The sequence below is a fragment of the Delphinus delphis genome, chromosome 20 (assembly GCF_949987515.2).
Source record: "Delphinus delphis chromosome 20, mDelDel1.2, whole genome shotgun sequence".
NCBI lineage: Eukaryota > Metazoa > Chordata > Mammalia > Artiodactyla > Delphinidae > Delphinus > Delphinus delphis.
This window is the reverse complement of record NC_082702.1, coordinates 47,094,434-47,110,667: the sequence shown is the minus strand read 5'-3', so window position 1 is coordinate 47,110,667 and position 16,234 is coordinate 47,094,434. Positions and strand designations below refer to the sequence as shown.

The 16,234-nt window shown below is 59.4% G+C and overlaps 1 protein-coding gene across 4 annotated transcripts in view; it reads left to right on the top strand.

Annotated features, from left to right (window-relative positions):
• Positions 1-16,234, top strand: part of BCAR1 (BCAR1 scaffold protein, Cas family member) — a 35,464-nt gene continuing 19,230 nt past the window's right edge. The window contains exon 1 of one of the 4 annotated variants that reach the window (XM_060000138.1): positions 1-198. In XM_060000138.1, coding sequence (XP_059856121.1) covers positions 187-198 — 12 coding nt within the window. In that variant the 5' untranslated portion in view covers positions 1-186. Of the gene's footprint in view, positions 199-12,609; positions 12,821-12,848; positions 12,979-16,234 lie in introns of those variants that run through there. The other 3 variants (XM_060000137.1, XM_060000140.1, XM_060000139.1) reach the window with 3 other exon arrangements.

The window sequence follows — 16,234 nt, the reverse complement described above, 5'->3', positions numbered from 1 at the left end:
GGGGCGGCGCATGCGCGGCGTGGGCTGGAGCGGCTGGACAGTCCGGCCGCCGGGAGATCGCAGGAGCCAGTCGGGATCCCCGAGAGCGCCGGGACCCCGCGCGGGGGGCTCTGAGCGGCGCGGCAGACCGGCGTCCGCAGCCTGCCGGCGCTGCTGCCCGCCCGGGCCCCGAGAGCGGCGGCCAAGATGTCCGTGCCGGTGAGTACTGACCGCCGGCCGGGACCGCGACCTCACGCCGCCCGCTGCAGGCCTAATGCCGCCGGGGCTCCGGGCTGGGGGTCACCCCACCTGGGCCTTCTCGCGTCGGGGGATGGGGGCAGCCTGGGGTTTCTCCGCGAAGCCGGCCTCTCCGCCTCCGCCTTTCTTTCCATCCTCTCCCTGGAGAGCCGGGTCGGGCTGGGGTCCGTGCTGTCCCCCAGGAATCCCTCCACCACCAGGACGGCTAGGCCTAGTGGGGAGAGGTCTCTGCCGCTCCCCGGGAAGCCTCCTACAGGATGGTTGGGCTGGGTGAGGGGGCGGGGTCTGCGTAGTACCCCTGGGAATCACCTAGGACAGCTGCCCTGTTGTGCTCAGGGACCTCACGGGGATGGCCAGGCCTGGAGCCCGGTCTGTACCTCTCCCAAGACCGAGACACCCTTCACCCGGGGCAGCCTGGCGGGGTGGAGATCTGCGCCTACCCCCCAGAACCGGCGGATGCACTCACTTTCCCGGGAAGTTTACCTCTGCGGCTGAACCCCCAAGGGTTCAGGGCCCAGCCTTTTCTTCCCTCCTAGCCATGGGGGCTTCTCTTCTCACCCGACACCCACTCCTCCTAGCCCAGCAGGCAGGCTTGGGCAGCCCCCCAGGGCTCCACACTTTGGCCGGCAACTGGAGGCATCTGAGTCCCACCTCCTGAGGGTGGCAAGTGATCCTGGCCACCGCTGGTCACCAAGCCTCAAGCACAGACCCTAGCCCGCTTTACAGATGCACAGACTGAGGTGGGGGCTGACACCCTGCTTCCTTCCTTCCCGGAAGGGGCACCTTCTGCTGGAAAGCTGTGGCCTCCAGCCATTGTTTCTCTGCTGCGTTAGGGGCTTTCCCTCTGACAGGAAGGGGCAGTGGCCCAGCGCGCCTGTCCCCTGGCCTGTTTCTGGAACTGCTTGTCACTTGGGGGACCCCGTCCTTACGGTGAAGCAGACAGCTGGGGCTTCCTGGCAGGGCAAGTGGACTTTTAATTACCCACTGTAGAGTGTATGGAGATTACTGGAGGAGAGATGCTGTGTAAGTGCAAAGCATTGTTATTATGGAATTAAAGATCCCAGCTCCTGCCCGCCTCCAGAAGCAGTAATGCAGAGTTACTGAAGAAAAAATTAGGGCTTCCAGACCGTACTGATGTGAAGTCCCCACCCCCATCTGTTCTGGTTCAGAGCATAATTGCCTCATCTTTAGAAAGAAAGAAGACAGAAAATGCCTGCCAAGCCCTTCTCCTGCCCTGCTTTCCTGCAAAGCTCTGGGTCTCTTCTGGCTCGGGGCATTGGGGGAACCTGCCCTGATCCTATGGGCACTGACCAGAGAGATGAGGTGGGCCATCTGAGCCTGCTTGAGGACCTGAGTCTCCAGGGCAGTAGTGAATGGGGCATGTGACTCCGGCCACATAAGAGGCTGGACAGCCTAAGTTTGGGACGTCTGCGCTTGATTTGGTGTGGCCTCCACAATCACAGCAGAGGTGCGGATCTGGAGTCTGGGATGGCACCCAGACCCCTTGCCTTATAGAACTTTGGGCAGCCTTCCTGGGCTCTGTGCCTCAGTGGCCCCATCTGTAACAAGAGAGGGATGGTGGGAGGGCCAGGTTCTGGGTGTGATTTGGACAGACAGGCACTGCTGTGGACACTTGCTGTGGAGACCTGCAGTCCAGCTCTGCTCCGTCTCTACACACCACTGCCGGCTCCACGTCGCTTCCCACCCTCCCATCTGCAGCCACAGCCCTTGGAGATTCTGCAGAGGGGAGTGGGGGGGTTCTCACCCTCTGCCCCCTACGTGCTGGCCTGTCAGATCACCCTGGCTGTCTCCTGGGACCCTGAGCAATGTGTGAACTGGTGGCACTGGGAGAGGAAGTTCATTTTGGGAGCAGCCATGAAATGTTCAGAAAATTGCTTTCATGTGCTGATGAGTGGTGAGGCCAGCCAGCCTCCTGCTCAAGCCCTGCTTTGCGAACCCAGAATGGTGACCGCCCATGTGGTGCTCACGGACACATTTGGGTTTTAAGCATACCCCTTCATTTGGGCAGTCTTTTCCTGGATGGGGCTGACGCAGGCACTTTGGCCCACAGCAATTATAAAATGCTTCAGAATGAGATGGGAGGTGATGGCGGTGACAGAAGAGGCTGGGGCAAACCAGGTTGGGACAGGAGTGACCTCCTGAGTGTTAGAGCTGGGGGGCCCTGCAGGGATCAGCTTGTCTCCCTCTGTCATTTGACTCACGTGGGGTCTGGGGTCCAGAGAGGGGAAGGCACATGGGGTCCTCCTGACTCCCTGCCTCGTGCTTCTTCCTCTGCCCAGAGCTGAGGCACAGTTCACACAGCACCTGGAGGTGCACTTCCTGGGTGCTGTCGGACATCCGCCTTCGTCTTGGGTATGGCTGGTCAGCACCCAGGACTGTCTCTTCTCTCTGGGCAGGCAGGAAGCATTTGGAAGGAAGATGGCTGTGCCACCCCCTTCAGACCCCTGGTGGGCATTGGAGTGACACTGCCCCCCGGCACTGTCAGGCAGGAAGCCAGCTTCCAGCTTGTAGAGAAGCTGCCTGCTCTCTGTTCCTGCCTCTTGTTTCCTGTCTGGGAAATGGGCACAGCCATTCCAGCCCCTCCTCTGCTCCTTTATTAAGTGAGGAATGGGTCCTTTCAAGGAGCTAAGTGCTGACGTGTGTTGAGTGCATTCTGTGTGCCAGGCTCTGGGCTCGGGGAGGACCTGTAGTCTTGCCAGGGTCGCCTGGCCACTGAGAGACGGAGCCAGGGTGGGCACCAAGTCTGGCAGGATCCAAAGCCAGAAAGTGAGTGTGGCCTCTCTAATTGTAGGGGCTGTGGCCTGTTGAGCCATCCACAGAGGCCAAGGCTGCTGAGAGAGCGACCCTCTGCTCGTGGCTTTCTGAGCATGAGTTTGGGTAACCCCTTCAGCACCCCTGGACATGAGGCAGCTGGGCCTCTGGGCGACCAGGCAGCTCGCCCGGGGCTGTAGCCCTGCGGGCCCCAGCAGCAGTCAGTGGAGATCGGCGGGGCAGGAGTGGCACCTGGTCGAACCTCTGCCAGCGGTCCCAGGGTGCCCTTTGTGCCTGGCTCTGTGCCAGCCACCACTGTGACTGGAGAGCTGGCCAGGGAGCTGGGAGGCTCTGCCCTGGGCTCACCACTGGCCTGGGCAGCCAGGCCATGGACAGCTGGGGCCTGGTAGAACAGGCTCAAAAGAGGACAGTGGGAAGAGGCAGTGTCCAAGTCCAAGGTCCTCAGTTCAGTCTCCGAAGGCCCTGGCACGCCCCTGCTGCCACACTCCTCCCGCTGGCCTTGGACTCTGCCCGGCCCTCCCTCGGCAGGAAGGTCTTCAGCCGCTGCCGTGCTCACCTCGTCACTCCCGCTCGCTCAGGCAGAGGGCAGCGTGCCAGGAAGCCATCCAGGATTCCCATCTGTGATAGTGCATTCATCCTTGGGGTTATCTGGTGCCTGCTAGGCTCCTCAGGGCAGGACCAGGCCTGCTTGATTCCTCTCTCTCCAGCCTATCCTGGCCACCTGCCAAGGAAGTGGCCCTGGGAGCACCGAGGAGCCCACCGCCATATAGGAGTCTATGTCCCTGTGCAGAGAGCCTGCATCCCAGCCACTGTCCTGGAAGCCTTGTTGGGGGCTGAGTGGGTTCCCAGAGAGGCTAAGTCTGGGTGGGGAGGATTTGTGGTGGGTCGAGGGCAAGGGCTCCGGAGTGAATGGTGCTGGCTCGTCTGAGCCAGTTACTGAACCTCTCTGAGCCTGTGTCCTCTGTGTTATGGGGATGTTAACAGCACTGAGCTCTTGGGGTTTTATGAGAACTTGGTGAGGTTTGCAGAAAGCTTTTACTAAGAGGCTAATAAGTCATAGCAGCTACTGCTGTTGAGGTTATTATCTTCATCCTGCCACTGTTGACTGGTGCAGTGGCCGAGACCCACTCCTGGCACTGGCACGACCAGCTTGGGAAGAGATCAGCTCCCTGCCCCCATAATGTTCCACGCCATCCAGCCTGCCTCCAGTAGCTTTCTCTTTAGGGTCGGTTCCGGCCAGGGCCTTAGCAGTGGAATGACCCCAGCCCCTCCCCTGCCTCTTGAGCCTTGGATGGACAGGTACGTGTCCTCACCCCACAGATAGAGTGGCCTCCAGTGGGGCCACCATCTGGTCCACTGTGCCTCAGACCAGCTGCATGCCCTGCCCTGAGGGCCCCCGGGAGCGGGTGCAGGGCTGCCAGCTTTGGGAGCTGTTGGATCGGTGGGTACAAGCCTGACTTCAGATGTGGTCAGCAGTGGCCTGGCCAGCATGGAACAGGCAGGGTCCTGGGTGGGAAGGAGAGCACGCCGGAGGTGGGTCCTGGCACTTTAAGGGAGGGGGCTCAAGCTTGTGGGTGAGGCAGGTGGGCCGCAAGGCTGTGAGGGTGGCAGCTTGTGACCCCCCGCCTCCCATGGCCTGGCATGAGGCCTGAGCTGCACCTGCCCTCCCGTCTCCTGCCCTTTCTGTGCTCTTCTTTGCCTCCCCAGCCTCTGACTTGGCTTCATAACAACCGCTTGCTTTGATTGCATCCTAGTCTAACCCTGTTGTTTCTTTGGCTTTCTTCAGTTTGCTGGGCCTTTGTCTCCCTCTCTTCAAGAAAAAGACCTGGAGGGGGGACTTCCCTGGCAGTCCAGTGGTTAGGACTCTGCGCTCCCACTGCAGGGGGCTCAGGGTTTGGTCCCTGGTCGGGGTAAGATCCTGCATGCTGCTCAGCCCGGCCAAAAAAGAAAAAAAGAAAAAGACCTGGGGACAGGTTGGGGACCTTGGATGTGGTGATGCATGCCTGCTCTGCCAGGAGAGGTGGTCACAAGTTGTGGCTCTAAAGTTAATCCCTTCTCTAAGGGGAATTAGAGGCTGAGGGAACTTTTTAGTAATTTTAATTTATTATTTAAACCCTGCTGAGTTCCAGTAAGGAGTTGAAGCAGATTATAGTGAAAGACACAAACAGTCTGGGATCATCAAAAGATCCAGAAATATGTACTGTATGGGGAAGGTAGGCATGCAGATTTAACTTGAAGCTCCCTGACAGCCAGGGCAAAAAGGGTAACACGGTGGGTTTAGGATTGCAGTACCTATTTTTTGGTATTCCTAATGCTATGTATTGTTTCCTCTGTGCTTTTTTTATTTTTACCAGTTGAGACTCTCTTGTTGAGGTAGATTTTCTTTTTTTTTTAAATTTTATTTATTTTTGGCTGTGTTGGGTCTTCATTGCTGCATGCGGGCGGCTCTCTCTAGTTGCGGCGAGCGGGGACTACTCTTCGTTGCAGTGCGCAGACTTCTCATTGTGGTGGCTTCTCTTGTTGCGAAGCACGGGTTCTAGGGCGCGCAGGCTCAGTAGTTGTGGCATGCGGGCTCAGTAGTTGTGGCGCATGGGCTTGGTTGCCCCGTGGCATGTGGGATCTTTCCAGACCAGGGATTGAACCCATAAACCCAGCAGTGACAGGTGGATTCTTAACCACTGCGCCACCCGGGAAGTCCCTGAGGTAGATTTTCTATGTAGTGAAATTGAAAGATGTTAGGAATACAGCTGAATAAGTTTTGACTAATGTAGACCCCATGTAACCATCAATCAAATCAAGATAAGGAACCTCTCCATCATCTCAGAAAATTCACAAGTACCCCCTTCACAGTCAAGTGTGCCCTACCCCCTGTAAGGTGGTCAACATTCTTTTTTTTTTTTTAAAGGAAAAGCTATGATTATCCTGTGATCTTTTTTTTTAATTAATTTTTATTGGCATATAGTTGATTTACAGTGTTGTGTTAGTTTCTAAGGTGGCCAGCATTCTGATTTCTCTCATCATGGCATGGTTTCGCCTGTTCTTGAACTTGAACTTGATGTAAGTGGAAGCATATAGTATATACTCTTTGGGGTCTGGCTTTTTTCATTCAGCAAAATGATTTTGAGATTTTCATCCACATGGTGTGTATCAGTAGTTCTCTTTTCGTGGCTTTGCTGAGTGTTCCACTTTTGACTATGAATTTATGTACTTATCCATTCTCTTGCTGATGGATATCTGTCTCTAGTCTTTCTGTGCTGTGTATTTTTAATACTGGAACGTACTAGTGTTAGTGGTGGTGTAATACCCTATTTCAGTATTTTATAAAACCTGATATCCAATCATGTGTGCGTTGAGGCATGCCCAGAGAGTCGTCTGTGCCCCCAAATCCTGGATTCCCCAAAGTTACACAATTGTCAGAGTGGTGTGACCACATGCCTTCTTGTTCACAGCCCTCCGCAGGTATCCAGGGTTTGAATTCCCTCTTCCCAGGTTGGCCATGAGGTGAAGCGTCTTAGGTTTTTGAGTCACCTGTGTTTTTCCCAGGACTCTGTGCCCACCAGAGGTCCTAGTGGGGAGAGGCTTCTAGGAGAGGATGGAGCCTGTCTTGGGAGCTGACCCTATCCCTCCACCCTCCCTGGTCGGGACAGATTCCCGGTCCCCCCCCCCCCCCCCCCCGCACTTTGTCCCTGGCTGCCTGCCAAGACACCCCACCAGGCAGACACTCCTGGCTGCTCCCAGTTAACTCTGGATGCCCCCAGCCAGCAGGACACCCGCACCACTCAAGAAGCTAAGAGCAGGGAGGGGTTGCTTGAGAGCCACTCCCTGCTTCCCTAACACCTCTGTGCTCTGCTCTTCACACCGAGGGAATTGGCTGCCTGTGCTGTTCTTACAAACCTTTACTGTTATTTTTTTCTGCATAATGAACCTTAGCAAAAGATTCACACATCTGCTCAAATGCTACCTCATCAGAGAGGAGCCCCCAGGCACCTTGTATAAAGTAGCCCCTGCCTCCAGTCTGCTCTCTGCTGTCTGCTTGGTTCTCCCACAGGCGCTCCCATGTTTATCTGTTTGTCCCCCTCACACGCCCTGGAGTGTAAGTTCCTTGAGGACACGACTTGTTTTCCTGGCAGCCTATCCCAGCAGGGAGTGGGTGCTATAGCATGTGTAGTGATAGGCCCAGCCACTCCCCACTCCCCCTGGCTGAGGGGAGACCCTGCCCACCTCCCAGCGTTGGCTGGTGGAGCTGGGGGCAACAGGGCTTTGCAGAACGATTTTTGCTGCAGAATCTCAGACGAGGTTGAGGTTTTGTTCCTCGTGTGGTTCAGGGGCTAGGGAAGCTCAGGGCCCTTGAGCAGCGGCTGGGCGGACAGGGAGGGCTTACTGGAGTGCACTTGTGCATGAGCTGTGGGCCCAAGAGAGTGTGTTTGGCAGGGCAGGGGAGGTGCGTGAGTGTGCTGCTGACACCAAGGTGCCGCCATGCACTGCGCCTGCACGTGCCTGCAGTCTCATGGCCTGGTGGTGGGCAGGGCTCCTGGCGGTGGTTACGTTTAGCAGACGCACTAACCAAGGCTCTGAAAGATGCAGTGACCACTGAGGTCCCATGCCAGGTGGAATCTTTAATGGACTCTACTCCTGTCCTTGTAGGCTACACCTGGGTGAGGATTGGGCCTGGGTCTCCTGGGGCACATGGAGCCTTTCTCTGTAGGTTGGAGCAGGCTCAGGTGGGAGGCCCCCAGTGCGGTTCGAGGAGGGAGAAAAAGCCACACTTCCTCGGTGGCTGCTGTAGCTGTGCTCTCTTTGTTTTCACGCCTTCCTGTACTCCCACCCCACTGACCCCAGAGCTCCCAGGGTCCCTCCTGTGACTCCACTGTCCTCCTGACCCCAGCTGATGTCTGGCCAACATTGCTGCCCCTCTGGGGGTCTCTGTGGGTGTGGGCACCTGTGCTGCTATGGAAGCAGGCTCGGGGGACAGCAGAGGGCATGTGAAGTCGCCCCCTCTCCCTGCCCTGACATGCTGGAGCTGGCTGCCATGGGGAGAGGCTGGTGCAGACTGCGGGCTGGGACTGCTTCTTGACCACACCCCGGGCCCTGCCCACCCAGGCTGTCAGCCTGAGCTGGGCCTCCAGCGGCTAAGCTTTCTGTCTGAGGACAGGGTCTTGTCCCCAGCCCTTCCTCCCCCCACCCCCGTGTCCTCCCTCAGGCAGTGCCGAGGTGGCTGCCTCTGGGTGAGGACCCAGGGAGTGGTGTCCCAGTGCCATGCGGGAGGGCAGCCTTCTCATTATGCACATGTGGGGCCTGGTTTTTGCTTCTCTGAGGCACATGGGGAGGGGGTTCGAAGAGAAGGGAGGACTCAGGCCATGGGGGCAGCACCCTGGGCTGGGACAAAGAGCCCCTGGGAAGTGCCCCAGCCTCGTGAACCGGGCTGCTCGCTCACTGAAGCAGGCATCTCCCCGCAGGTGCCCCTGCTGCTCTTTCATTTCCAAGTTAGAAAAGCAATTAAAAGAATCGGGAGACTGTTGCTCTTTCCAGTTCCCAGTTCTTGAAAGAGCCAGAGCGAGAGGGGAGGGAGCTGCGGGAATGTGGGGGGCAGTGGATTTGCTGGGATCCAGGCCCATCTATCCCCCTCCGCCACCCCTAGGCTCTGTCCCCACACCTTCGGTCCTGGTTGTGCCCTTGTACCCTGGTCTCTGGGGACTGGCCTGGGACGATGCTAAACGGACTCGAAGGCTGGGGACTAGAGCCCACCCCCCCACAGTCCGAGTCACCACTGCAGTGACAAACAGACTGCCCCATGGTACTCCGCCCTTGGAGAGCAGGGGAGGACGGGAGAGCTCTTTATGGCTCTGACGCCCGCCCTAAGCGTGCAGACTCTGCTCTGTCTGAGATCACCTGGGGTGCTGTTCTGTGGGCACACCCCTGGGTAGCCAGGTACGGTTACATTTTTAGTTTGTAGCTTTGTCACTTCCTGGAGGTGTGACCTGGGCAAGGCACTGCCCCTCTCTGAGCCTCTGGGTGGTGGTAGTTCTGTCCTGGTCCCCAGGAGGGCAGTGAGGGCTGGCTGACACTGGGTGTGTGGGGTGTCCGGCCTGTGTGACAGTGGTTCTCGATGCAGCGGGCTGGCCTCTTCTCCAGGCCATCCACAGGGGTTCCTCCACCCTTGCCCAGGCAGGCTGGCTCCGGCTTGCAGGCTGGCTTGGAGCTTGCCAGTGTGCGTGGCCAGCCCAGGGGTAAGGCGTCAACACCCATAGCCCTACAGATACATCATTTCTTCCTGTCCCTGGGCTGGCAGCACTCACCTCCGGCCTCAGGAAATCCTTTCCTGCTGCTGCTCCCCGAGCTGGCCATCAGCTGACCCATCCAGCCACCCTCTGTGCTGCTGGGAAAACCAAGGCTTTAGGAGGGGAAGGGGGCTGTCTGAGTCACACTGTGCGAGCCATTTTAGCCCACTCTTTTCACTGCCCATCAGCATTTTCTTGCATGATTTTAGTCTCTGAAAGTGGCCATCTTAATAGCTGCACAATCTTCCATTGAGAGGCTCTGGTGGCCCAACCAGTCCCCTATAGTTGGGCATTTAGGTTATGCCCCCTCTTTGTTTGCTGTTATAAATGCTGCCACAGACATTGTTGGGGCTAAAGCAAGAATAGTTCTTTGTGTTGTGGGTCTGACCTAGAGAATAAGACCCCAAAAGCCCAGAGAGTAGGAGCCGGGCCTCCCCACTTAGGGTCTAGGATCAGCAGCAGCCCTCACCCCAGTGGACACTTTAACGGACAGATGAGAGCCAGAGTCCCTGTGTGAGTCTTAACCACTGGACCAGCAGGGAAGTCCCTGGGCCCCAGTTCTGAACTCAGTTGTGTTTGAGGGCGGTGCTTGGGTCTCAGACGCCTGTCCTTTGGGGTCTCTGAGTGTGGCAGGGTCCTTGGCTTTCCTGAGTGTCCCTGCCCCTTGATTCCCTTTCTGCCCTGTCCTGAAGTTGCCTGCCACAGGGGAGTCAGGGTGGACTGCACTCTAGCATCCCCACCGTCCCTTCTGTGGCCACCAGTTCTTTCCCTTCTGTGGCTGAAGTCTGTGGGATGGGGCAAGGGGCAGTAAACTGGGTCTCAACCCTCTTCCTCTGGAAGACGGGGCTATGCGTGAAGGCTGTTTTGCAGGATCACTGCGGGCATGAAATGAGCACGTGGTCATAGAGACCTTGGCCCAGGGCCAGCCTGTATGCTGTCCTGGGGGCTGTGTCACTTGGCAGTCGGCCCGGGAGGGTATGCTCCCCCATACACCCCAGCCAGAGCCTGCCCAGTGGGTGCCCCTCCCCCACTCCCCCATGGCAGGCCTGGGAGGGGGCATTCCTCTCCCCCTCCAGCTACTCCCCTTGCAGCACAGTGGGGCACAGATCCTAGGGCCTTGATTCCAAAGCGGAAATGCCATTCTGGGAGGCACAGTCTTGGGTGGGGGGGGCGGGGAGTTTAAGTGGAAAAGCAGCAAATTTTTGAAATGCCTGGGCCAGAGCTGGGTTCTCCTCCCCCGCCTGCCCGCCCACAGGAGCAACCCCGCCCCCAGCGCTGCTTTAATCCAGCCCCAGAGAGGGAGGGTCTCCGGTCCTCCTCCTCCCAGGCAGCCTCCTCCTGTCTCCCAAGGCCAGCTAGGACCGAGTAAGGCCAGCCCTTTTGCGTCCCTGCCCATTCCTGCAGAGACCTCCTGCCATCTGGCTGTGAAGCCTGGTCTCCACCCCACTCCCCACCGGAGTGGAGACCCGGGGAAAACCTAGGGACTCCCTCCAGCTCCCAGCATGGACAGATGTTCACACACAGCCCAGCTGGTTCTGATCTGATTCCTTGGAACCTGGAATGCCAGCCAGGCTGAGGACAGGGGCAGGGGCAGGGTTTCGGAGGGGCTGAGCCCGCAGTTTCCTTTCTGACTTTGGGGCACAGCTTTGGGAACAAGCAGGAGAGGATACTCTAGGTAGTGTTCCCCTGAGAGCTGGCTCTTCTGTGGAAGAACTGGGCTGTTTTGAAGGTTACAGGAGGTCCCGTCTTGAGGAGGGCAGAGGGTAGCAGCTAGTTGTCCCATTCCTTCTTGAGGACTCTGGGTCACACTGAGTCCAAATCCCATTGCTCCTTACCCACACCCTATGCTGGGAGTTCTGTCCAGTGGTTCCCCGAGAAACTTTGGGGGAAATGCAGATGTCCAGATTCCCCCCACACCCGGGATTTCTGGAGGAGGGGACCTGTGGGAGGGGTTTTTTAGGAGGGGATTCCTAAAAAACAGGAATCTGTTTTTTGACAAGCTCTCCAGGGGACCTGTGACCAGCCAGACTTGGGGTTCCCTAGCCCAGCTCCTTCCTTTTACAGATGGGAGAGGGCCCGGCCAAGGTAGCACACCTGGTGAGAGGCTGAGTCGGCCATCCCTGGGTGTCAGGTGGAGGGGCACCTGTGAGTGCACTGTGGGCTTGTATGTATTTTATAGGCCGTGCCCGAGGGTTCTCTGCAGGGTGTGCCCCCATGCTTCCCTGGAATTTCGAGCTGCCTGATGGTGTCCACACACTCAGCAAATGGGACAGTCTAGTTCTGGAGAGGTCCCATTCTAGATCTCTCTGCAGACCACTGTGCAAACCTGGACTGTGCTCAGGGACTCTGGCTGGCTACATGGGGTGACAGTCACCAACTTGCCCCCCTAGGGAGCGGGAGCTCAGGAGAACCAAGGCACCCTCCACTCAGTTTCCCTGTCGTGCTTCTTCCTTCCCCCTCATTCTCATCAGCATCCCTCCTACCCCCTGTTGCTGAAACAGGAGTCGTTGGGGCACAGGCGTTAGCCCTGGACAGGGCTGACTGAGGGAGGGATTGGGGTAGGGGCACATCTCCTAGAGCAGCACCGAGACAGTGGGGGACACTTCGAGGAGACTGAATTCAATTCCGAGGAGAAGGTGGGAGATGGCAAGCTTCTTGTCCCTGGGTGCACTGGAACCTCCCGCGCACGGCTGGTAGAACATGATGCGCTCCGGTTCTACTCTCCCTAGATTACAGGGACAGCCGCAGTCCCCAGCTTCTTTGCTGTGTCTTCATAACCTGGGGCTCTTACACCGAAGGCCTGACCAGAGTCAGTGCGGTGGTCGTATTATTAGTTTTCTGCCAGCTGGGACATGCCCCTCTAGATGCAGATCTGAGTCGGACTGCCGGATGGACACGCGTGAAATGCCCCAGGTTGGTGGGCGGGGAAGGCAGACTTGAAGCTGGTGCCTCCGGGGCTGCAACGGCCACGGGGGAGGAGGGCAATTCCGGCAGTCTTCCCAGAAGAAGAAGGCTTAGGCCTTTGAGGAGGGGCGCGTTCTCGCCCACGGTGGAGGGCAGGGATGGGCGTGCGGAGAAAAGGCGATATCCCGCGTGTCCGGGAGGCGCCTGGAGCCTAGCGCGGGTGCAAGGGTGGGGGGTGGTGGACGGTCCCACTGGGCAGCGCGTGCCCGCGCGCTCCCGCAGCCAGCCGCGCCCCCGAGCCGGCGGCTCATTTGCATGGGGAGCCCGAGCGGCCAATGGGCGCGCGCGACCGGGCATGCCGGGAGCCGGGCTGGGCCCGCCGGCCTTGGCGGCGGTGGCGGGCGGGGCGAGATGGGACCGGCTCTGTACGGCGACGGCGGCGGCGGCAGCGGCAGCGGCAGTGGCCTGCGAGGTGGCTGAAGCGGCCGGACCAGGACCCGGGCGGCTTCGGGGCTCTCGGGAATCCGAGAGCGCGCGGCGCGGGCAGTTCGCTGTGCGCCCTGCGGGGAGCCGGGGCCCCAGGCCGACCCGACACGATGAACTACCTGGTGAGTGCGGTCAGCGCAGCCAGTGCGGCCCGGAGTCCACTCGCGGTGGCCGGGGCGGCGTCCGCGCGCCAGGGAGTGTCGGCCGAGGTCCGCGTACCGGCTTGGAGGCGACCCAGCTCTACCCGCGCCCGGGGCGGTCCCAGGCGGGAAAGAGTTAAGTGAGTGGCATTTCCTGCCGGACCTGCAGGTCCTGGGAACTACGGGCCGCTGGAGCCTCCGCGGGGGCGTGACCGGGCCGGGGTCCGAGGTCCTGGAAAACCCCCCTTCTGCCCTGGCCGGGGCTCCCAGAGGCCAGGACTGCGGAGGATCCCAGAGCCTGCGCACCCCGGGGGCGGCTGGAAGGACCGGACTCGGGGGCCGCCGGCTGGTAGGAGAGTTCCTGGATCCGGGAAAGTTGCTGGCCGGAGGCCCGCTCTCCCTCTGCCGGCCGCTGCCTGCTGGGTGACCTTGGGCCTGTGAGCCCTGTCTCCGAGCCTCACTTTCCATCGCTACGAGGAGCGGTCCGAGGTCCTTTGGACCGTGAACTTCCAGGAAGCAGGGTGGCGATCCGTGTGTTTTGGAGTGAGGGCTGCCCATGCCCCCAGGTTAGGGGTTGAGGGGTGGGTGAGCAAGCGCGGGTGTCCACGGAGAAGTTAATAATTAACCCCCGGCCCGCCCGCGCTGGATTCCGGGACCCAGGGCGGGAGCTTCTCGGTTATTACCTACCGTGGTTGCAAAAACGGTTGTAGGAGCCGGGTCTTGGCAGGGGAGTCCAGGGCCGCGCCGCGATCCCGGGGTCCTAGCCTCCGCGGGTAGAGCGTGGGAGCTGGGGAGGGGCGGGGCCGCTGCCCGGGTGGCCGCAGCCCGGGCGCCCAGCCCCTCATTGCTGCTGCAGAGCCCAGAGCGGTGTTGAAAGATTCGGAGAAGCTGAGATTTGCTGAGGGCCGGGCGTGGTCAGGGGGTGTGCGGGGGTTAGAGTCTGGGGAGATGTTGGGGTCTCCCATCCCTCGGTAGGAGCAGTGGCTTCCTAACTGATCTTGAGAACAGGGAGTTTATTTCCTTGGCACTCTTAGCATGAGGAAGAGTTACTTCCTTGGCACTCTTAGCATGGGGAAGAGTCTAAGCTGGGAGGTACTCTCTGGGTTTGCTGTGCAGATTTCAGCCAGGCAGGGAGATGTTCCTCATCCCCCTGGGCTGGGGAACACGCCTCCTGCCCATGACTCTTTCCTTTCCGGGGTGGAGAGCTGATGGTGGGAGTGGAGGGATGGCAGGGCTAACAGGCTTAGAAAAGCAGGAGAAGGGCCCAGGTGCAGGTGGAGACTGGCAGGAAGGGAGGTCTGGGAGGACCTGCCGGCAAGCTCTCCTGGCACTAGCACCCACTACCCGCTTGCCGTGGGCAAGGAAGGAGTCCTGTAGGTGCCGGGTGGAGGCAGGGCAGGGCAGCCCCAGCTTCTGCCAAGGCAGTCACCCTCAGCTCCCGGTGACTTTTAAAAGAGGGTGACTTTTACGCTTGTGCTGAACAGAGACGTTAGCGTTGTGGGCTGGCATCATCTCCCCAGGCTTGGGCAAGGGATTGAAGTAAGGGCAGTGCCACTAGGGAATCCTTCCTAATCAGGAAGGGCCCCTAAGACACCTGCTCTCCCCGCGAGTCATACAGATGGTACCAATGGGGAGACTGAGGCACAGAGAGGGGCAGTTACTTGTCCTCACAGAACCGTATCCAGAACATAGTCTCCTGGTATGGCCCCATGCTCTAGCCACGTGCTCCCCCTGCTCTGGGATTGAGGGTGCTCTGGTCCTTGGGGTGCTGCCATGCTCTACTGGGGCTGCCAACTTGGTGGGGTCTCTCTGGCTCCAGAACTGTGCCTTAGTAGCCCCCTCCTGGCCTCCATTATTCTTTTAGGAGATCCCACCACCCTTTGTCTCTCAGGCCTGGAGAACTCCCTCCACCATGCCCCAGGAGCCCACAGCCAGTTGGGGCAGCCAGAACCAGCCAGCAGGTGGAAGGGGGAGGAGCAGTGTTAGAGTCATGCTTGGAGGGCAGGCTGTAGGGTAGGGCGGGACAGGGTCGTTCTCCAGCAGAGACACTGGCCAAATTCCTCCTCCTCTGGATCCTTAAGGCCCCCAAATAAGGGGCTACAGAGTGGCCTCCCTCCAGGGGCCAGGCTGGGCCCTTTAGCACTGGGGAGAGGCCCTGGCTCTATCTCCATCTCCTTGTGCTAACTTCCTCCCACCTCTGAGTGAGGAGTGGGGCAGAGTACCAGCCTGCCGTGGAAGGAGCTCAGAGGGTGGAGGGGCAGGGCCCCGTCTCAGTCCCCTGTTTCCATTGCGTATCCTGAAGTCAGGGGCTTGGTACTTCTTTTGAGCTGGAGAACCCTGCTTTTTGTGCCAGTGTGTCCTCCTCCATCCCTGCGGAAGCAGATGGTGCTGCTCTAAGGGCTGCTGAAAGCTATCACTTAGGGCTAGAGGGGCAGAGCTGAGGAGGCTTTAGATGTCCAGGTGGGGAAACTAAGGCTTCGTAAGGAGTGAAGTCCCTGCTGTCCCACCCGGGCTTCTGCCTCTGCCCCTCCAGTGGCATATCTGGGGCTGGCCACGGTGGGTTACCAGGGCCTGGTACTGTCCCTGAAGTGAAGGTCAACCTCATGCTGGGCCCTCTGCTGAGAGACCAAATCCCAAGGCTGAACAAGCCGGTCTACTCAAACATGTCTGGGGTCTGTCAGCCTGGGTCGGTTCCCTGGGCTGGGTGGCAGTGGTGAGGGTTCTAAGGGGTTGAGGACCACTCCCAAGCTGTCAGAAGTTGGGGTGGGCTGGAGGGTGGAGGGCTCCGCTCTCGTGTCACCCACATGGGCTCCTTGGTGCCCTGGCCCCAGACCCACCTGTTCCCACCGTCCGAGGTGTGTTGGGGGCTGCAGATGCCATGTCCTGCAGTAGGAGGGCCCTCCCCATGCCACCTCTCTTCCTCTGCCCAGCCTCGCAGGGACAGTGCCTGGGATGCCCTGGCAGGAGAGGGGCCAGGGGCCTGCTTCGGCCCAAGAGCTGGGCACAAAGACATCTGCTCTTGCCACTGTAGCAAGGCCAGCTCGGGGCTTCTGATTGTCTGAGGGAGCTGCTGGCGGTGGCCACCCACAGGTGGGTTTTTAGTCCTTTGTTCTGTAGACCTGTCCTCTGGGTGCTGTCAGGCATGGGGCTGAGGACCCCCACACGGCCCCTGCTCTGTCCTCTGAGCCTCAGGCACTGCCAAAGCAGGCAGGGAAGGAGCCATGCTCCCCTCGTCCCCTTGGAGTGGCTCTGGAGTGGGGGGCTTATCCACGCTTGTCACGCTGAGCACTGAGGACTTGAGCCCAGACCCTGGTCACTCAGTTGTCCTGGAAGAATTAAGGGGAGGGTGATGCCAAGGCCTGCTGTTGCGGAGTTCCACCCAGGATGAGGGTGTGG